Source organism: Amia ocellicauda, chromosome 11 (assembly GCF_036373705.1).
Source record: "Amia ocellicauda isolate fAmiCal2 chromosome 11, fAmiCal2.hap1, whole genome shotgun sequence".
NCBI classification, from domain to species: Eukaryota; Metazoa; Chordata; class Actinopteri; order Amiiformes; family Amiidae; genus Amia; species Amia ocellicauda.
Genome location: NC_089860.1, coordinates 6,760,412 through 6,779,869, shown reverse-complemented (window position 1 = coordinate 6,779,869; position 19,458 = coordinate 6,760,412). Strand labels below are relative to the sequence as shown.

The 19,458-nt window shown below is 37.7% G+C and overlaps 1 protein-coding gene across 1 annotated transcript in view; it reads right to left on the bottom strand.

The window, feature by feature from the left end:
• Window positions 1-19,458, bottom strand: part of galnt10 (UDP-N-acetyl-alpha-D-galactosamine:polypeptide N-acetylgalactosaminyltransferase 10 (GalNAc-T10)) — a 97,057-nt gene that overhangs the window by 16,323 nt on the left and 61,276 nt on the right. The window contains exons 5-7 of the mRNA XM_066716471.1: window positions 8,859-9,044; window positions 7,362-7,545; window positions 2,366-2,483 (exon numbers count right to left, since the gene is read on the bottom strand). Coding sequence (XP_066572568.1) covers window positions 2,366-2,483; window positions 7,362-7,545; window positions 8,859-9,044 — 488 coding nt within the window. The remainder of the gene's footprint in view (window positions 1-2,365; window positions 2,484-7,361; window positions 7,546-8,858; window positions 9,045-19,458) is intronic.

Below are 19,458 nucleotides of genomic sequence, written 5' to 3'. Positions count from 1 at the left end.
TTTAAATTACACATTAAAGCAAAACATTAAATAAAGCGGTCATTATGTCATTTAGCAAGGCAATTCTACATGTTTCTGTGGTTATATTTTAATAAAAAGCTAATGATCCCAAGACTTGTTGTTACAACAATTATAACCAAACATGAATGAAAGCTACTGAATCAACAGTTTAAATTAGTTTTAAATTATATATTTGTCTAATCTTCATTGTTACGACTGACTTTTCAGCAAGTGCTTTTTCAAAGTGTAAGACTAGAACAAAGGCACTGTTTTACAGGAAACAATAGACCACCATCTTTTATCACTGCTTTTGTGTGAGAATTGGGTAGGAATTTAGTTAAAGAAAAAAACACATTTACTGCCACAATTTAAAAAAATAAATAATAATAATCGGAAGGTGGAACAAACAGAAACCAACAAACAGATGACTTGCACCCATGATTACAGGCTTCACTGTGAGAAGTTCACTGTCAAGAAAGATTAGGAGAGTGCCTGTAGCTCAACTATAACACCGGTGTGACTGAACTGTAAATGAGGATCACCTCACTGTGAGCAACAAAGTAGGAGGGAATGGAGAGACTGCAACATACACTCTCTACTACCCAGCCGGTATGCTTACTCTTCATGTGTGCAATAAAGGAAAACATCCATTAATTAGGGATAGATAACAAATCAAGTAGGTCAGGCAACATCAGGGGTGAACATAAAGACAGCTAGCTTTTTATTTTGAGCGAGTGTCTGATATCACACACATTTCTGTGGATGCTGACAACAGGCTTTGTGCCTTCTCCTCCTGATTGTTTCCATTCAGTGACTGACACACACAACTGATTACAGTAATCAGCTTGAACCAGATAAAACCTCAAGCATAAAACTAAGCACACTGTAGCATATCAATATGGGGTTTAGCTTTGGGCTACTATGCACAGCTTGCAGTAACAAAAACCGATACAGAGGGGTGATATATTGCATGGGAAAAGTGGTCAATTCTACTATGTTTGGGGTTGGTAAAAGTAACATAGCAGGCCTTGGTGTTTGCATCTACAGATACATTTTTTTCTGCGTGTAAATGCGGTGTCCTTCTCAGATTTCCCCACTTCAGACAAATGTAATGTGTCAGGGCGATTATCAGGAAAAGGGCTGCATTTTATTATGTAAAGAAATAAGGTCTGTATAAGGTTTTTTTTTTTATTATTATTGGCTTTTGCTGTCGTTTACAGTGAGAGCAATCGACAATACACTTATCACCTGGCGTCAAAGCCAAATCTTTCATCTTAATGAGACAGCAAAGCTGCTTAACGCCAACTTGTTGGACGCTCAGACCAAAACAAAAGCACTGCATTACACTTATGTCTACAGAACTGCTGCTCAGTACATTTAATAATATATTGAAAACCTCTATTTATGCTGAATGGAATGAGTTTAATGATGAAGTTTTGTGGTTAGGGTTCTGTAATAATTTTAAAGCGCTTTTGATAGGTGGCTTTTATTCTGGCTTAATTAAAATCATGAGGAGATTTTATGATGGGTGAAAAAAAAAAAAAGTCTTCCTCAAATATAAGAGCAGAAATTACTCATGTCTTACTGATAATCACACATTTTTCACGAGATTAAATGTGGAATACTCACTTTTAATTAAGGGAATTGCATAATTTGCAATTATGTGAAATGCCACAAACCTATATTTAGGTTGCTTGTGAAGAGATTTCCTACTTCGAATTGAGAGGATGTCAGGACCTTATAACCCGAACAGCTATTACCCGCTTAATGTGAAACTGTAAATCAGTGTTACTGAAAATTATTGCTTGATTGGTGGCCTCTGTGAAGCAGAATTGTATGCCCTCTACTGCAGCTTAATTTTTCATTATCATTTAAATATTGAACTAAACTAGATAAAGAAATTTGGCACTGACCTGGTACGGTTTCCCCATTTTTCTTAAGTGGCGGAACACAAATAATGAAACTTTCTAGACACGGCTGCTTAGAAACAATATTTAATGAAGGCCCTGAGTTGAGTGAAGAATGAGACCAAGGGTACAAGACTACACCGAACTGTTTTCCAGGCACAAATGAAAGATAAGGTGATTTCATACTCCCTCACCACCCCACATTGCCAGACTGATAGCTGTATCCAAATCTATTTCAAAGGTGAAAGGTGTATGCTGTATATACAAGCAGGATGAATAAAAAAGTACAGGCTCTGAAATGTTTACTTTTACATGAATCATGCAACTGTCTTAATTTGTCTATACACACAATTGCAGGAAAGCCAAAAAAGCACAACCAGACTCTCTCCTAGAGCTTATCCCAGAGAGATTGGGCATAGCATTATCTTTTGTACTGTTTTCTGGGTGGGATGCCCTACCTTAAAGGAGATTTCATACTGTTCTCCACCCCAGATTTCCAGACCAGTGTCATAGCCGCCCAACTCCCAGAACCACTTCTTCTCCACAGCAAAGAGTCCTCCAGCCATGACAGGCGACCTAATGACACAACAAAAATAAGAGGCACAAAACACAGAAATATCTGATCAAATCAGAACTGCCTGAAGGTTATACAGAAAGATCAGAGACTGTGGAACTTCTGTGCTGGCCTCACTTCACTGGTTCTCAATAGATTTAAAAAACTCTCTTGGCTTTAAAAGCATGTAACGATATAATTGGGCCTTTATGCAAGTGTAATCGTGAGGGTTAGTTCCTGCTTACTCTGCTAATGGAATTCTGTTCTGTTTTATATTAGGCATGCCGATTCAATTTAAAGTGTTAAACCAAATTGGGAAATGTGTCATTTTGCTTCTGGACTGATGGTCAGTGGTTTCTACTGTGTGGTTTGGGGGATGTGGGATTCTCTGCATAAGAGGTGCTATTTCAAGTGCTGGATTGTATTGTCTTGTCCTGAATTGTTTGTATACCTCCACGGGTTTAACGACATGCACCTCCACAACTTTGAGTTACTAGAAAGTATATGAAATATACCAGGCAGATTAATAAAATGCAGTCTCAATTAATAAAACAAATAAAAAACAATCTGTCCGTTTTGATATTAATATTAGGCCTGCCTTTTCGATGGTCGTTTAATATGAAAAGGCATCACACAGGACAAGGTATCTCATTACAGTTCTCAGTCCATTTTAATAGTTTTTCATTGTTCTACAGACAAGGAAACCATGTGCACAGAGTTGTCTGTAATAAGACGTTATGTAAGGTAGCTTCATGCCATATATGATTATGAAGTCTTGCTCATTCTCAGCTTTGGAGTACATAATATGCAAGGTAAATTATTATATTGTTGCTTAACTGGTCATTTACTGTATTAATTTAGTTGTGCATCAATACTATAAATTAATAATTTATGATCTTTAAAAGTATTCCTAAAAATGTTATAAAAATAGTATTGATTTTTCCTCAAGATTCCAAAGTGTAGTTTGTATTACTCTAATGTGACAAATGTAATTTGAAAACCCCATTATAACAGACACTCCCCCTCTCTCATTTTGACTGCTTATTTGTCCTCTTGTTTAGTAAGGGCTATTCAAGTTCAGGTCTGACAAAGTGAAATGTGCATGCACCCAGTCGTGTGGACTGGCTCTCAAGATTTCCATGAAACTTGTCTCTGAAAATGGGCGAGGGGGTAGGAATGTGAGCCTTGTGAGAATTGGGAGAAAATGTTTGAGGAAAGAGAATCGATTTCAAGTGCCATCTCTTGGACTCAGATTTAGCAGGTTATATAAAGTACTTTTTATTTGCTCAGCTAATTAGTGTGCTTAACTAATTAGATCTATACAATTCTAATGTACAATATCTTGCATAATTTAATTACTACACAATTGTTCTTGGGACTTATGAACATCTACCAGTATGCATTTATTTCCCAAATTGATTATTCTCCTTCTATAATAAACTGTTCACTTCTTACAAACAGTCCATAAATAAAGCAATAAAACTGCAGCTGTGAATGCACAATAAAATATTTGCAAGTTTATAAGCTTTGATTTATTCAGGGCATTACATTTGTTTTATGTCTCCTGTTGGTAACAATCAAGTGAGCTTTACTTAATACAGTTCTTGAATTATGAGAGTTGCTCATCCAAAATTCTTTTGTTATAACATTAATTTTATTTCATTTTGTGCCTTTACAAGCAAGCAGTCTCAACGTGCTTTTACAAGAGAAGAACCAACACAATTAACAGTAGAGATACAGAGAGAAAGTAAAAATAAGGAACTAATTAAGAATTACTTTTGTATTTTTTAAGGTTTTACGCTAGATTGAAAAGCATTCAAGGGAACAGAATCCTTGATTTCTAGTGTAATGGTGTTCAAGAGTTTACGGGCATAACCGGGAATAGCCCTGTCACCTATTATGTGAAGGCGAGTTGCAGGCATATAGCAGTCTGGGATCAGTGGAGTGAAGGTTACGCGTGGGGGTGTAGAGAGATAAAAGATCAGTTGGGTGAAGTGGAGTCAGTCCATGCAGAGCCTTCTATGTCGGTAGAAGAATTTTAAAATCAATGCAGATTTGAAAATAAATGCAAAAACTTTGTTTATTTATAAAGTACAGTGCATCCGGAAAGTATTCACAGTGCTTCACTTTTTCCACATTTTGTTATGTTACAGCCTTATTCCAAAATGGATTCAATTCATTATTTTCCTCAAAATTCTACAAACAATACCCCATAATGACAACGTGAAAGAAACAAAAAAAAGCACATGTACATGTACACTCAAAATTGAGTTCAGGTGCATCCTGTTTCCACTGATCATCCTTGAGATGTTTCTACATGTTGATTGGAGTCCACCTGTGGTAATTTCAGTTGATTGGACATGATTTGGAAAGGCACACCTGTCTATATAAGGTCCCACAGTTAACATTGTATGTCAGAGCACAAACCAAGCCATGAAATCCAAGGAATTGTTCTGCATCATACTCAAAAAGACTTGAGGCTGTGATTGGTGCCAAAGGTGCTTCAACAAAGTATTGAGCCAAGGCTGTGAATACTTATGTACATGTGCTTTTGTTTTTTATTTTTTTAAATTTGCAAAGATTTCAAACAAACTTCTTTCACGTTGTCATTATGGGGTATTGTTTGTAGAATTTTGAGGAAAATAATGAATTTAATCCATTTTGGAATAAGGCTGTAACATAACAAAATGTGGAAAAAGTGAAGCGCTGTGAATACTTTCCGGATGCACTGTACTTTATAAATAAACAAAGTTTTTGCATTTATTTTCAAATCTGCATTGATTTTAAAATTCTTCTACCGACATAGAAGGCTCTGCATGGACTGACTCCACTTCACCCAACTGATCTTTTCTCTCTCTACACCCCCACGCGTAACCTTCACTCCACTGATCCCAGACTGCTATATGCCTGCAACTCGCCTTCACATAATAGGTGACAGGGCTATTCCCGGTTATGCCCGTAAACTCTTGAACACCATTACACTAGAAATCAAGGATTCTGTTCCCTTGAATGCTTTTCAATCTAGCGTAAAACCTTAAAAAATAAAAAAGTAATTCTTAATTAGTTCCTTATTTTTACTTTCTCTCTGTATCTCTACTGTTAATTGTGTTGGTTCTTCTCTTGTAAAAGCACGTTGAGACTGCTTGCTTGTAAAGGCACAAAATGAAATAAAATTAATGTTATAACAAAAGAATTTTGGATGAGCAACTCTCATAATTCAAGAACTGTATTAAGTAAAGCTCACTTGATTGTTACCAACAGGAGACATAAAACAAATGTAATGCCCTGAATAAATCAAAGCTTATAAACTTGCAAATATTTTATTGTGCATTCACAGCTGCAGTTTTATTGCTTTATTTATGGACTGTTTGTAAGAAGTGAACAGTTTATTATAGAAGGAGAATAATCAATTTGGGAAATAAATGCATACTGGTAGATGTTCATAAGTCCCAAGAACAATTGTGTAGTAATTAAATTATGCAAGATATTGTACATTAGAATTGTATAGATCTAATTAGTTAAGCACACTAATTAGCTGAGCAAATAAAAAGTACTTTATATAACCTGCTAAATCTGAGTCCAAGAGATGGCACTTGAAATCGATTCTCTTTCCTCAAACATTTTCTCCCAATTCTCACAAGGCTCACATTCCTACCCCCTCGCCCATTTTCAGAGACAAGTTTCATGGAAATCTTGAGAGCCAGTCCACACGACTGGGTGCATGCACATTTCACTTTGTCAGACCTGAACTTGAATAGCCCTTACTAAACAAGAGGACAAATAAGCAGTCAAAATGAGAGAGGGGGAGTGTCTGTTATAATGGGGTTTTCAAATTACATTTGTCACATTAGAGTAATACAAACTACACTTTGGAATCTTGAGGAAAAATCAATACTATTTTTATAACATTTTTAGGAATACTTTTAAAGATCATAAATTATTAATTTATAGTATTGATGCACAACTAAATTAATACAGTAAATGACCAGTTAAGCAACAATATAATAATTTACCTTGCATATTATGTACTCCAAAGCTGAGAATGAGCAAGACTTCATAATCATATATGGCATGAAGCTACCTTACATAACGTCTTATTACAGACAACTCTGTGCACATGGTTTCCTTGTCTGTAGAACAATGAAAAACTATTAAAATGGACTGAGAACTGTAATGAGATACCTTGTCCTGTGTGATGCCTTTTCATATTAAACGACCATCGAAAAGGCAGGCCTAATATTTTTTGCCTCTATTGCCATGGCAACTGAACTAGTACATTTAAATTAAGGATGAGTTACATAAAAAAAGAAAAGAAAGTACATGCCTTGAGAGAGAGACCAAAACAATAGTCAACATGCTGTCAGGTATCAAAATATATGTACCATTCTGTACCAATTAATTTAAACACCGAGTACCTACAGATAGTAACGATCTTATCAAAAGAACCACAGCTCCAGAAAATTCTATTAAATGGTAGAGGACACCTGCCTTGTAGGAACAAAATAAATCAAGTCTAACACGCAGTTCCAACTGGTTTGGGCAATATACAACTACTCAGTTCAGCCTGGGGAACAGGAGAATGACAGATACATGCAATATTTTATGCCTTCAGAAAGGATATTTTGCTGTTGCTATTCTATTCTTAAAGTGATTCTTCCCCCTCTTTCTGATTTACATCTTGCAGTCTTAAGCTGCTCTGCTGAAATTAGAATTTAGTTTAATCGTCCATGAATATTCTGACTGGCAATTTTCACCTTAATTAGAATTGCAAATGTCCTCCTCGGCTCCGTTGGATTGACCTCGGAGCGAGCGTCAACAAACACCTCAAGTGCATAAAGAAGCTGCGGTGGTGGAGAGGGGCAGAATTTAGCAGATGGGTGCTCTTCCTTTCGGTTACTCACTCGAAAGGTTCGCTGGGATCTTCCCTCTGGATCTCGGGGGGGATGGGGATCCGTTTGTAGTACATCTCCCAGTCGAAGGCTCCTCTCATGGCATCTCCTGCTTGCGTTTCATAGCCAAAGTTGTCGTGGTCGATAACGTCAATCATTGGGCACACGATGGTCTTGCGATTCTGGGCGATGCGATCTGAAACCAGCGAGAAGGGGCTTTATCAGAAGGGATCAGTTTTCATTCATTTTGTTCTTTGAAAATGTCGTTTTTTTTTTTTTTTTTTTTTGGTTTTTCCTCTTCCCAATTCAGACTTGCCAATTTGGTAAATGGACCCTAGCTTACTCACCACTACACATCCCTCAAAATCATGCCCTGCCACGCCACCCGCAACTTTTCAACTCCAGTGCTAAAACTTGCACTGCGAACAAACTGAAGCGAGCCCAATGCACCATGGGAGGATTCATTCACTATCATCGCTCTCAATAATAACACTCTGAGGCACTTGGTAAGCTACAAGGATCACTGCTGTGCTACAAACCAATGAAACTGGAGCTGGCATGTGGAATCCCAGTCAGAGTTGGCTGTGAATGATCCCAGGTTGAAAGCAGCAGTCCCTATACCATATGCCTTAACCTCAACTGTCACTCAGGAGCCCTCAGGAGAAGGATGTAGATTGGATTTGCCCTGCTTTTGTTAGCAGACCTCTCCACAATCTGAGAAGAGTTTCATATTATAACCTGCATGTACCCTCTCTCATACACCATAATTATAATTTTTAATTTAATGAGTGAAAAAAATGGTGTTGAATTATCCAAATTAATATGCAAAAAGCATAAACTACATTTATCTAAAATACTCTGCAGCCTATAAGCACAACTTCAATATGACCTTTCAGTTGAAAAGTGACAGGAATTGCAATAAACAAAAATGTATCACGATTATGCCTTCCAGAATACTTGACCACGTTTGTGTTTTCGTGACACCTTTTCAAATAAATACATTGCAGAATGGTAACGGAATAATAAGATGGGATTCATAGTGAATGTGGAGATTATGTACAAGAACAGATCAAGAATTCTTTCCATGTTAATGTTTTGTGCTTAAAAAAAAAGAAAGCATGCAAATCACTTATTTGTGTTAGCTTGGCAACCATATATTGTTTTTAAGTATTAAAGCAATAACTGTAAAATGAATAAATATCTCTCTGGTCATCTCTCATTATTATTTATTTCTTAGCAGATGCCCTTATCCAGGGCAACTTACAAAATATAAAAGCCTGGGAGCCTCTCAGATCTCCTGGGAGTTAGCAGTGAGTGAGGCTGGCACTCTAAAGGTGTGGTATAGATAAAGGGACAACTACACCTTGACAAGCGCTTTGAAAGGAAATCCTGATATGTAGGAGGAGGAGGGGCAAAAGAAAGAGGTGGTTTGGGCTGTAAAGAGGGACAAATTTACCACGTTTTTGGGTTAAACATTTCATTTCCTTTCTAATCCACAAGCGCACTGACCTAGCAGAGGAGGCAACCAGTTGACATTGGCCTCGCAATGCGAGTCCAGGAAGGTGATGACTTCTCCCTTGGCCATGGAGGCTCCCAGCAGCCGTGTCCGGATCAGACCCTCCCTCTTTTTGGTGCGCAGGATCCTCACCTTGGGCAGTCGCACCATGTACTCTTCAAGACTGGTCTTTAGATGTTCTGATAGATAGATAGGCAGTCACTTCACTCAGTTAGACCAACATTTCTCAGTCCTGTAATTTGACTTTGTCCGCATCTGTCAAATACAGGGGCTAATTGTAATGCTGAACCTAATACAACTTCATAAAGGAATAGAGGGAGAGACAGGGAGAGGGGAAGAGGGAGAAAGGACATTGCTCATATTAAAATCACCCCCAACTTATTTACATCAAGACCAATAAACCAACCCCCACCATCCAAACTAAAAATCAACTAATTTTTAAATCAAGGTTGTGCACACAGCGATTGGAGCAATAAATCAGATGTGACCAACGTAAAACACACAAGGTTTTAAATCTTGTGAAAGATTAAAGCAAAATGGGACTGTCTTCCCTTTTTTTTTTTTTTTTTTTTTTTCCCCAAATGTCAGAGACAGGTAAATGGAGTAGCTTTATTATTATTCTTGTTCATTTATTTCTGTGTGAAATGTACGAGAAACAATGACAAAATCCAGTACTGCTTTTTGACTTGTCTTAAGCTTAATTCATGTGTATGCCCTTAAGAATATCTACCTAGAAGGCAGTAGAGATAGCTTGTTGAAAACCTCGCATTGTCTGGCACACCCTTAGGGTCTCAGTTAAGCATCAGCAGCAAAATTTTGCAATAAATACATCAGCTTAGAATAGCACAAGCCATTTAATTCACAGTTCTTGCAGCTCTCTACTGTAGTGCTGTGCTTTTGTGGTGCATACACAGGATATCAGAAGCACAAAACCTGAGACACTTGAAATGAAGACCTCCATAATTAAGGAGGCTTTTAACGAGGCATCTGTGGCTGTGGCACTAATTAAGATTATTGCAATGAGAGGAACAAAGTACAGGAAGTGTTTGTGCTAAATAATTTGAATGCACAAAATTCCACTCAGTTATAGAACTTTTTCTTTTTGTCTCCAGATAATGTGATGTGATGAAATAAACATTTTCCTGTCCTACCGTCCCTTGGTTCTCCCTGAGGACTGTATTTTAAGCCTCTTTCATAAGCTATCTTGACACAGTACAGATATTATTGAAAAGGATGTCTCCATTTGATGTGTATTTGTATCGTATCACTGCACAGCAGAAAAATGCATCAAGACTGATGCTCCTCCACTACAATCACCAGAACAGGCTGAAGCAAAAAAAAGGAACTGGGATTTTTATTTTTCCAAATTTTTATTTTATGTCACAAGTACTTTAGAAACATGAATGCAAAATGCAGGAAAACTACACTTCACTGGGACACAATCTCCAGGAATAAGAACACAAGGTTCTGTCCGATCATCATGGGATCCACTGGGTACATGTAGCACAAAGTCAATGAGAATTGCTTGTGGAGGGGTTAATGAAGATCAAGAGTTATTCCTAAAGCCATTAAAATATATAATTTGAAAACTAAGCAAAATAAAATAAAATTGCTGCACGTCATTATAAACAACATATTTCCATTTAACAGCATATTTTTCACACTCCAAAGCAGTTTCTACAGGTGTCAATATTTATAATTCATAAAATATTGATTTTTAATACAGTAGATAGAAGCCAAAAAAGTTACCAAAACAAAAGCCAATTGAATGTGTGTGCCAGTTAATTGCATTTTAGGGGACTGCTGATTTCTGAGATGGAGTGCAGAAGGTGTTCTGGTCACATCACTGTATTGTTTCAATTTTTTTTTTGCTTTTCTACACCCTTCAAAACTCTCAAGTTCTTCAACTGCAGTAAAAATAAATCAATTTATCCTAATTGAGTTGATAAATCTTGTTGGCCGCTGCCTTCACTGAGTTCTGACAAGTCCATCACCCAGCTCCATTAAAAGTCAGGGACATGCAGTATACATTTACTTTTAATCTCTGGCGGTGTTAAAGTGCTTTAAATCCAAGCTGAACAACACAGAACTTCACATTCTCCCCATCATGATTCTTCTCATGAAACCAGAGCACTCCAGTTCCTTTCCAAGCAGGGGCCGCATTGTTACCATATTGCAAGTCACATTAGGCAACACATTAGTGTTATTTTTATGAGAAGAGTAAGGCCATGCTTGAAGTCTGCCTTTAACTTAAAAGCTTTTTTATGATTTTATATATATATTTTTAAAGGAAATGCTCAGGAATACGATGTCACATTAATAAAGACCGAGAAATAATGTACAACTTAACCACAGAGCAATTTTCCCATGAAAGAGAGAAGCGGGGGGCTTTTTAAACATACACTTCACCTATACTTTGTAAAAAGGTTGCTTGCTTCTTTATATAAAGAAGAATGTCAGACAGGAAAGATGTTGCATTATTATTCCTTAGCTCTGTTGGCAGAATTCTCAACTGAATTTGAAACCACATGTTGTAGCTCTGGCTTTTAAATGGCTTTGTTAGCACAAAATTTTGCTATCAAGCCCCTTAAGAAAACTGCATTACTTTCTTCCATCAATTCATTTTGGGCCTATTTATCTGGATAAAAACAGCTGGTCCCCAAACACACCTGGCAGAATCTTAAAGCTAACTTGCAAACACACATACTTTCAGCTTTACTGGTACTTAAAGGCAATCAATATAATTTCCCTACCATTTCCATCAAGTCAATTATGGTTGCTTCCCAGCAATTTGATGTTATGGCAGCGTTTTCCTGAGATTTGGGATACAAAAAGGTTCTTAAATTGAAGCCCTATTGCTTTTGACACAAAGAGTCTTGAGTTCTTCAAAGTATTTACTGCATTGCTGGCATGGAGGGAATAAACAGTAGTGAAAAGAAGACCTCTAATTTCCTTCAAATCAACCAAGACCATAGATTTTAATGTCTGCATGTTTAACACAAGCCTAAACCTGAGTGAGAAAACCTGTACACGGAGTATCCAAGAATGCGTTTGAAGATAAGGTGTACTGGAATGATTTAGAGTAGGTGGCTTATACAGGCCAAGAAAGCTATATAATAATTCTTCCTGGGAGGGATGTAGAATGGCACTAACTGAGACGAGTGATGCTTAAAATTGAAGAACAGCTGCAAGAGTTTGTACGGATTTATCAGCATTTATCTGCGGATTCACCAAGCGAGACAGGATAGGAATTCCAATTCCTCATACAACCAAGTTTTCAGCGATCACCTGGCCCCTCTCTCCAGGTTAATTAGTTTCCCTCCTTTCTTCCCACAGTGCTGACTAATCTACATAAACTGCTGCAGCTCTTGTTCAGTGTTAAATACCAACCACCCCACTCAGTATCATTCTATAGCCCTCCCAGGAAACACCATCCAAATAAGTTGTGTGGCACTAAAACGCACTCTTTATCCCATTTACTTTTACACATCTAAAAATTCAACTTTCAAATTGGAAAAAGGGGGGGGGCAGAAGGTGGGAGAGGTTGAATATGACAACACATACAATTGAAAAAGAAAACTAGACATTTGTCATAAAAGAAGTAAAACTGACTCGGTTGAAGTAGAAAACAGACACTTCAAAAAATAAAAATACATTTTATAACATCACAGATAGAAAAAAGGCACTGCTGGAGGGATCATTTCAAATGCTTTCTGTGAAAAATGGACCAGCAAAATGGAGAACAATCTCATATTCTGCCCGAGCACTGTAAAAGAAACTCTCTGGCACAATTACTCAACATTAATAAAATATGACCTCCAGAAGAGCCTGGAGACAGAAGCAGTCAACAAGAGCAGGGCTTTAGAAATATAACCGTGTCGCAAAACCACCAAGAGAGACCAACATTTTTCCAAACCGTGAAACAGGAAAAAAAAAAAAACTAAAACACAAAACCAAAAACCATCAGGGGGTGGGATGGGCAAACATGAATAAAAGTAGCATTGGCAAAACTCACAGAGAGATACACTGGGTGGAAAGATGAGGGTAGTGTTCCAAATTTTAACATGGTGAAGTCAAGCCCTGATCCCACAGTCATAAATATTTTTCTTTTAAATAAATAAAATATCCTACAGCTGGTGGAGTCTTAACGTGCAGTGTAAGGATTTGTCATTGGTTTCTATGCGGCAGTTTGGAACTTCAAGATTTTGAAACTTTGAGACTGCACTTCAATTCCCATCTTTTATGTGGTCTTTTCATCTCTTGGTATCCATTCAATAGATTCTTTTGTCCAATTTTGATTTGTTCTTCTTGCATTGTGTCCAGACCATTGCCATTTTAACATTTTCACTCTTTCAATGTCACATATTTCAGTTTGTTCTCTGATCCATTATTTTAATCTCTTGTTATTCCAAGCATACATCTCTCCATGCTTGTGTCATCTGTAGATTCTGTATAATTGTTCCATAAAGTAACCAGGTTTCACAATATACATACATACATACATACATATATACACACACACACACATATACACTCACCTAAAGGATTATTAGGAACACCTGTTCAATTTCTCATTAATGCAATTATCTAAACAACCAATCACATGGCAGTTGCTTCAATGCATTTAGGGGTGTGGTCCTGGTCAAGACAATCTCCTGAACTCCAAACTGAATGTCTGAATGGGAAAGAAATTTGATTTAAGCAATTTTGAGCGTGGCATGGTTGTTGGTGCCAGACGGGCCGGTCTGAGTATTTCACAATCTGTTCAGTTACTGGGATTTTCACGCACAACCATTTCTAGGGTTTACAAAGAATGGTGTGAAAAGGGAAAAACATCCAGTATGCGGCAGTCCTGTGGGCGAAAATGCCTTGTTGATGCTAGAGGTCAGAGGAGAATGGGCCGACTGATTCAAGCTGATAGAAGAGCAACTTTGACTGAAATAACCACTCGTTACAACCGAGGTATGCAGCAAAGCATTTGTGAAGCCACAACACGTACAACCTTGAGGCGGATGGGCTACAACAGCAGAAGACCCCACCGGGTACCACTCATCTCCACTACAAATAAGAAAAAGAGGCTACAATTTGCACAAGCTCACCAAAATTGGACAGTTGAAGACTGGAAAAATGTTGCCTGGTCTGATGAGTCTCGATTTCTGTTGAGACATTCAGATGGTAGAGTCAGAATTTGGCGTAAACAGAATGAGAACATGGATCCATCATGCCTTGTTACCACTGTGCAGGCTGGTGGTGGTGGTGTAATGGTGTGGGGGATGTTTTCTTGGCACACTTTAGGCCGCTTAGTGCCAATTGGGCATCGTTTAAATGCCACGGCCTACCTGAGCATTGTTTCTGACCATGTCCATCCCTTTATGACCACCATGTACCCATCCTCTGATGGCTACTTCCAGCAGGATAATGCACCATGTCGCAAAGGTCGAATCATTTCAAATTGGTTTCTTGAACATGACAATGAGTTCACTGTACTAAACTGGCCCCCACAGTCACCAGATCTCAACCCAATAGAGCATCTAAACATGACAGATGGCCGGGACTGTCTCGTACAGAATATCTTGGTATAATTCATGGTTCCCTCAATGATGGCGAGTTGCCAGGGCTAGAGTTGGGATGAGGTTTATGGAGCATTATAAGTGTCAAAATTAAGTAAATAATTTTTTAATTAATTTGTCAATTCATAAATTAATTTGTCAATTAATTAATTTATGTCGCTGTTTGCCAAGTGATCTTTCAGTTTCATTTGGCAAATAGACTTCTTTTTAATGCTTGTCAATCACCTGAGGGGGCAGGTTTTGACCTTTACGAGGCACCAGTTTTGAGCCAATCACACGCAGGAGGGTGGGTTAAATCGATGGTGCTAAAATTGTGAAGCCTGCTATGGCAGTGGGGAGGGATGACTAGTTTTGAGAATATTTCAGAGTCCGTTTTGACCCATGACAACTAATTTAAAAAGTCTCGTAAGTGCTGTATTATGTCCAAAAAGCATATGTAAAAGAGTACTGTAACCCCATACACACATATAGACATTTTTTTCTCAATTTATACATTTATTTTAAACTAATTCCAGTAATTCAGTCAAATAGACTACACATAATTAAAATCGCTTTATCATTTTTCATTCTACCATTTAACACCAGGAAGAAAATAATAATTAATTAAATAAATAATAATAATAATAAAAAAAAAAAAAATCAATACCTACATAAGAAATAACACCCCCACTGTGTGGAATGCCAGGTTCAAAGTGGTGTTTCTTAACCAATATATAGAGTGTGTGCGTGTGTGTATGGGGTTACAGCACTCTTTACATATGCTTTTTGGACATAATACAGCACTTACGAGACTTTAAAGTAAGTATCACAGATCAAAACGGACTCTGTGAAATATTCTCAAAACTAGTCGTTACTCCCCACTGCCACAGCCAGCCCCGCTTTGCAATTACAGCACAATCGATTGAACTCACTCTCCTGCATGTGATTGGCTCAAAACTGGTGCCTTGTGAAGGTCAAAACCTGCCCCCTCGGGTGATTGACAAGCATTAAAAAGAAGCCTGTTTGCCAAATGAAATTGAAAGATCACTTTCTGACTCATCCAGCCAGAGAACATTCTTCCAGAAGTCCACAGGATCATCCAAGTGGTCTTTTGCAAACTTTAGACAAGCAGTGATGTTCTTTTTGGAGAGCAAATGTTTCCTCCTGGCTATCCTACCATGAATACATTGTCAATTTGCATCTTATAGTAGAGGTATGCACAATGACATCAGCTGCAGCAAAGGAAGCTTGAAGATCTTTGGATGTGGTTCCTGGGGTTCTCTTTGACCTTCTCTATGATTTTCTTGTTGCTCTGCGAGATAATTTTGACGTACATCCACATCTAGAGTCACCATGATCTTAAATTTGTCTTACAGTGGACTGATGGAGTATGAAATGTTTTACAATGGTTTTGTAACTCTCTTCAGACAGATGAGCACCTCTATTCCTGATGTCCTTCCTCTGAGGTCTCTTGAGATAATGGCATGGTATGCATTACACTAATCTGTATGGTTAAGACCAAACTGACCAGGTTTCTTACCTTTATACAGGAGAGCAATGCCCAAACTTTGTCCTGGAGATCTGCTCCTTGATTGGTTAACCTGGTACCCAATTATTTACCCACCTGATTATTGTTATCTCCTTCATTTGAGCTAATGCAACTTCAGGTTCACTTATTTTTGCAATTTTTTCTACTACATGCATCAATTCCTCAAAAACTATTTTAAATATAAACCCTCATTTAGTAAAGAAAATACTGGTTTTGATTAAACAAGGATTTAACAGTGAAAACCTGAAATGTTTTGCATTACACTAGGGGTTCACATACTTTTGAATGGCACTGTAAGACCTAAAATTTTAGTTAGACAAGCTCTCATTGATACTACGCATACACATACCAACTGAAATAACCTGATATGACCTGAAGGTCATAGTGTAAAACCATTTGACAGACTTTTCAATACACCTTTATTTGAATCAGTGTGATTTTAAAATATCAAGATGATATTTTCTGGCTTTACCTCAGCCTACGAGTAACTGTTATCCCTGCTAAGACTGAACAGGAAAAAAAAAACTAGTAACATACACTATGCACAGGCAGTGCATTTATATTGCTGACCCATAAACTAGACGATTGATCTTTGTAATCTAATCAAACACTGACAGAAGTTTTAATATGTCCTTTGCCATGATGCCACACATTATTTAAAAATTTTGAAAAGTATTTAAAAAAATAAAATAAAAAAATAAGGTTACCGGATCAACTTCAACACCGCTAATTTCACTTGAATAAATTATATTAGTAATCCAGTTTACTGCAACTGGAAGCAATTAATCACTGAAAGGAACAGCACTCTGCCTTGCTCAAGCAAACCCATTACTCTTTATTAAAGTCTCGACAGCAGAAAAGCCTGGAGAAATTGTAACCGTGGGTACATTTTTACAGCACAGATAATTCTAGAAATTACCTCCAGACACAGCTCAAGCAAACACCTTTTAGCTCTTCCTCAAATCATCTCCTGAAAGCCTAAAGCAACCGTAAACTATTATTCATTCTCAGCTCCAGCAAACCTTTTAACTTAAAACTTCGACACAGTTTCTCAAAGGTTACTGTGACCCACTTGCAGTTACATTCCATTGTAATGTAAAAAGATCTATCAAGTGATTTAGTTGAGTGCAAACATACACTACACTGAAGAAATTAACATACTAGGGAAAGGGCTTATTTCTCAGAGAGGAAACTGAGTATTAGAAAGTAGGGCTCCAAAATGACACACAGTACTAGTATGCATTTCAGACTGTTCCTTCAGCTGTTTAAGTTATATGCCTGTAATTTGTGCTTCTTGTTGGGGGTTCTGAACTCAAAAGTCCAATGTGACCCATTTTTGCAGGTCTTCATGTATTGATTCAAAAGATGGGGGGGGATACATAATGAAAAATAACAACACTATAGAACACTTGCAAAATGCACTTCTAAAATGCATCCAAGACATCATGCGAGAAATTTCCTCTACTCTTTGATGCCCTGTACATTTTGTTGATATTGCATCCTTAAGAAATCAAATAATTTTGGAGCTCCCCAGTGGATTAATAGGAAAAAAATGGTACAGGTTGAACCGTGTAGTCCAGACAACACTGGTCTGAGTCTGGGTTACATCATAAGCAAGTGTGATTGCAATTCCTAAACAGGGGTGGGGGTGCAATTGCTAAAGAGCTGCTGGAGTTGTGTCAACCCAAGTTTCTAGGCAACAGAAATGCCTGAAGCTTACTTTTAGCTGGCAGCTAGATCAGTGGGAGCTACATTAGTCCTCCCAACGATGTTACAGCTCTGCTGTTTGCACGGAGACATTTTTCTATTGTATAGTTTCCTATTGAATCTGTCTGACAGTTAATATGCAGATCTTACACCTTGACCCCCAAGTGTTTCTCTCAACACAGTTAGTCCTCAATATTTTTTATAATGTTTCAAAATAACAGGAGGGAGCTTAAAATGGAAAGGAACTTGTTAAAACATACTAATTGCCAGCTTACATGTCCTGCCTCTTAATTTACTTCCAACCCACATACTTTTACAGTAACAATCAAAGATAATGAGAAACGAGTCCCACACCAAATTAAAATACAATACAATTTAAGACTACACTATAGAGAAATGAAAGGATTTTAATAAGGGTTATTGCATCGTAGCTGCTTAAAGAAACCGTTTTCAATGAATGCAGGGGAACTCCTGCAGTTCCGCCAGGGCATTTACTTCCTGATCAATTTTCCTGAAAATGTAGCACTTAAAGTTTATATAAGGGAATTGGATTTAATCTTATTTTAAGCACATATCTTGCTCAAAGTCTTAGCCTACACTGTTGAGTCATAACCTAAATCTCCAGCATTAAGTGAACAATGAAATGAGCCTATGTTAAATGCAATTCAGATGCATTTGATAACATTATTGTCCACGATCAGTACTGAAAAATGCCAGGATTGGAAATAACTGATTAGGGAGGGGGCAAAAACTGTCAAACTTATTCCTGCACGGTTTTAACAGTAAAGGGATAACTGTTGGCTTCAAACATATTAACAAGAGAAATCTGAAAAATAACAATCCTGAGAGAGAAGACACCCTGGATAGGGATGCATTGAAAACCCCAACGTTGGGCCCTCATTCACACCGATATTCAGAGAGGCCATATGGTGTAGTTAAGAGCTGTTGAGGAAATAATCGGAGTGAGTTAAAACTAAAGAGATCGAAAAAAAGCATTATCAGGTCAATAGGTTAAACTGATCCGCTTGAAAAGGTCACAGCCTCAGACCCTGGAAAAGCAGGGAGTGTGGATTTACTTTCCTAACCGGGCAACAGATTATTACAACAAGCATTATATAACAATCAGGAATTGGCAAGTATCATTTTTCTCATCCTGTGTCCAATTTGGAATCGGCTGTTAATCAACTGGGGTCACAGCTACGACTTGCATGGTGTGTCGCACACAACTCAGACCAGTCTCCTTCTTCTGATACTGCGAATCCAGAGTAAAAAGCAGAACAACCAACCCAGAGCTCCACTAACAGTGTGCCACCCTGTGGAGGGGAAACCTTTTATGTATTTCCCATCACATAACAGAAAATGACAATATATATGGCCACATGTGCACCCTGAGGAGATGCTTTTAGCAGTTAAGAGCTGGAGGAAAGATCTATGTTTGTCAACTTTTAAACACTAATTTGTGGGAGCTACAGTGGCTATAGGAAGTATTGACCCCATTTGGACTTTGTGTTGCTTCACAAAATGAATTTTGGGTGCATTTAAATGGGAATTTTCTCCCCTTCAATTTACACAACCTACTCAATACTTTGAAGAGGATTTTTTTTTTTTAACTGAGTAACAACAGTTAATGAAACAAACCAAAAAATGAAATGTCTTGGTTAAAGTATTCACCCCCCGAGCCAATACTTGGCAGAACCATCTTTGGCAGCAATTACAGCTGTGAGTCTTTTAGGATACATCTCTACTAGATCTGCCTGTTTAATTGGACCTCTTCCATAAAGGCCAGAT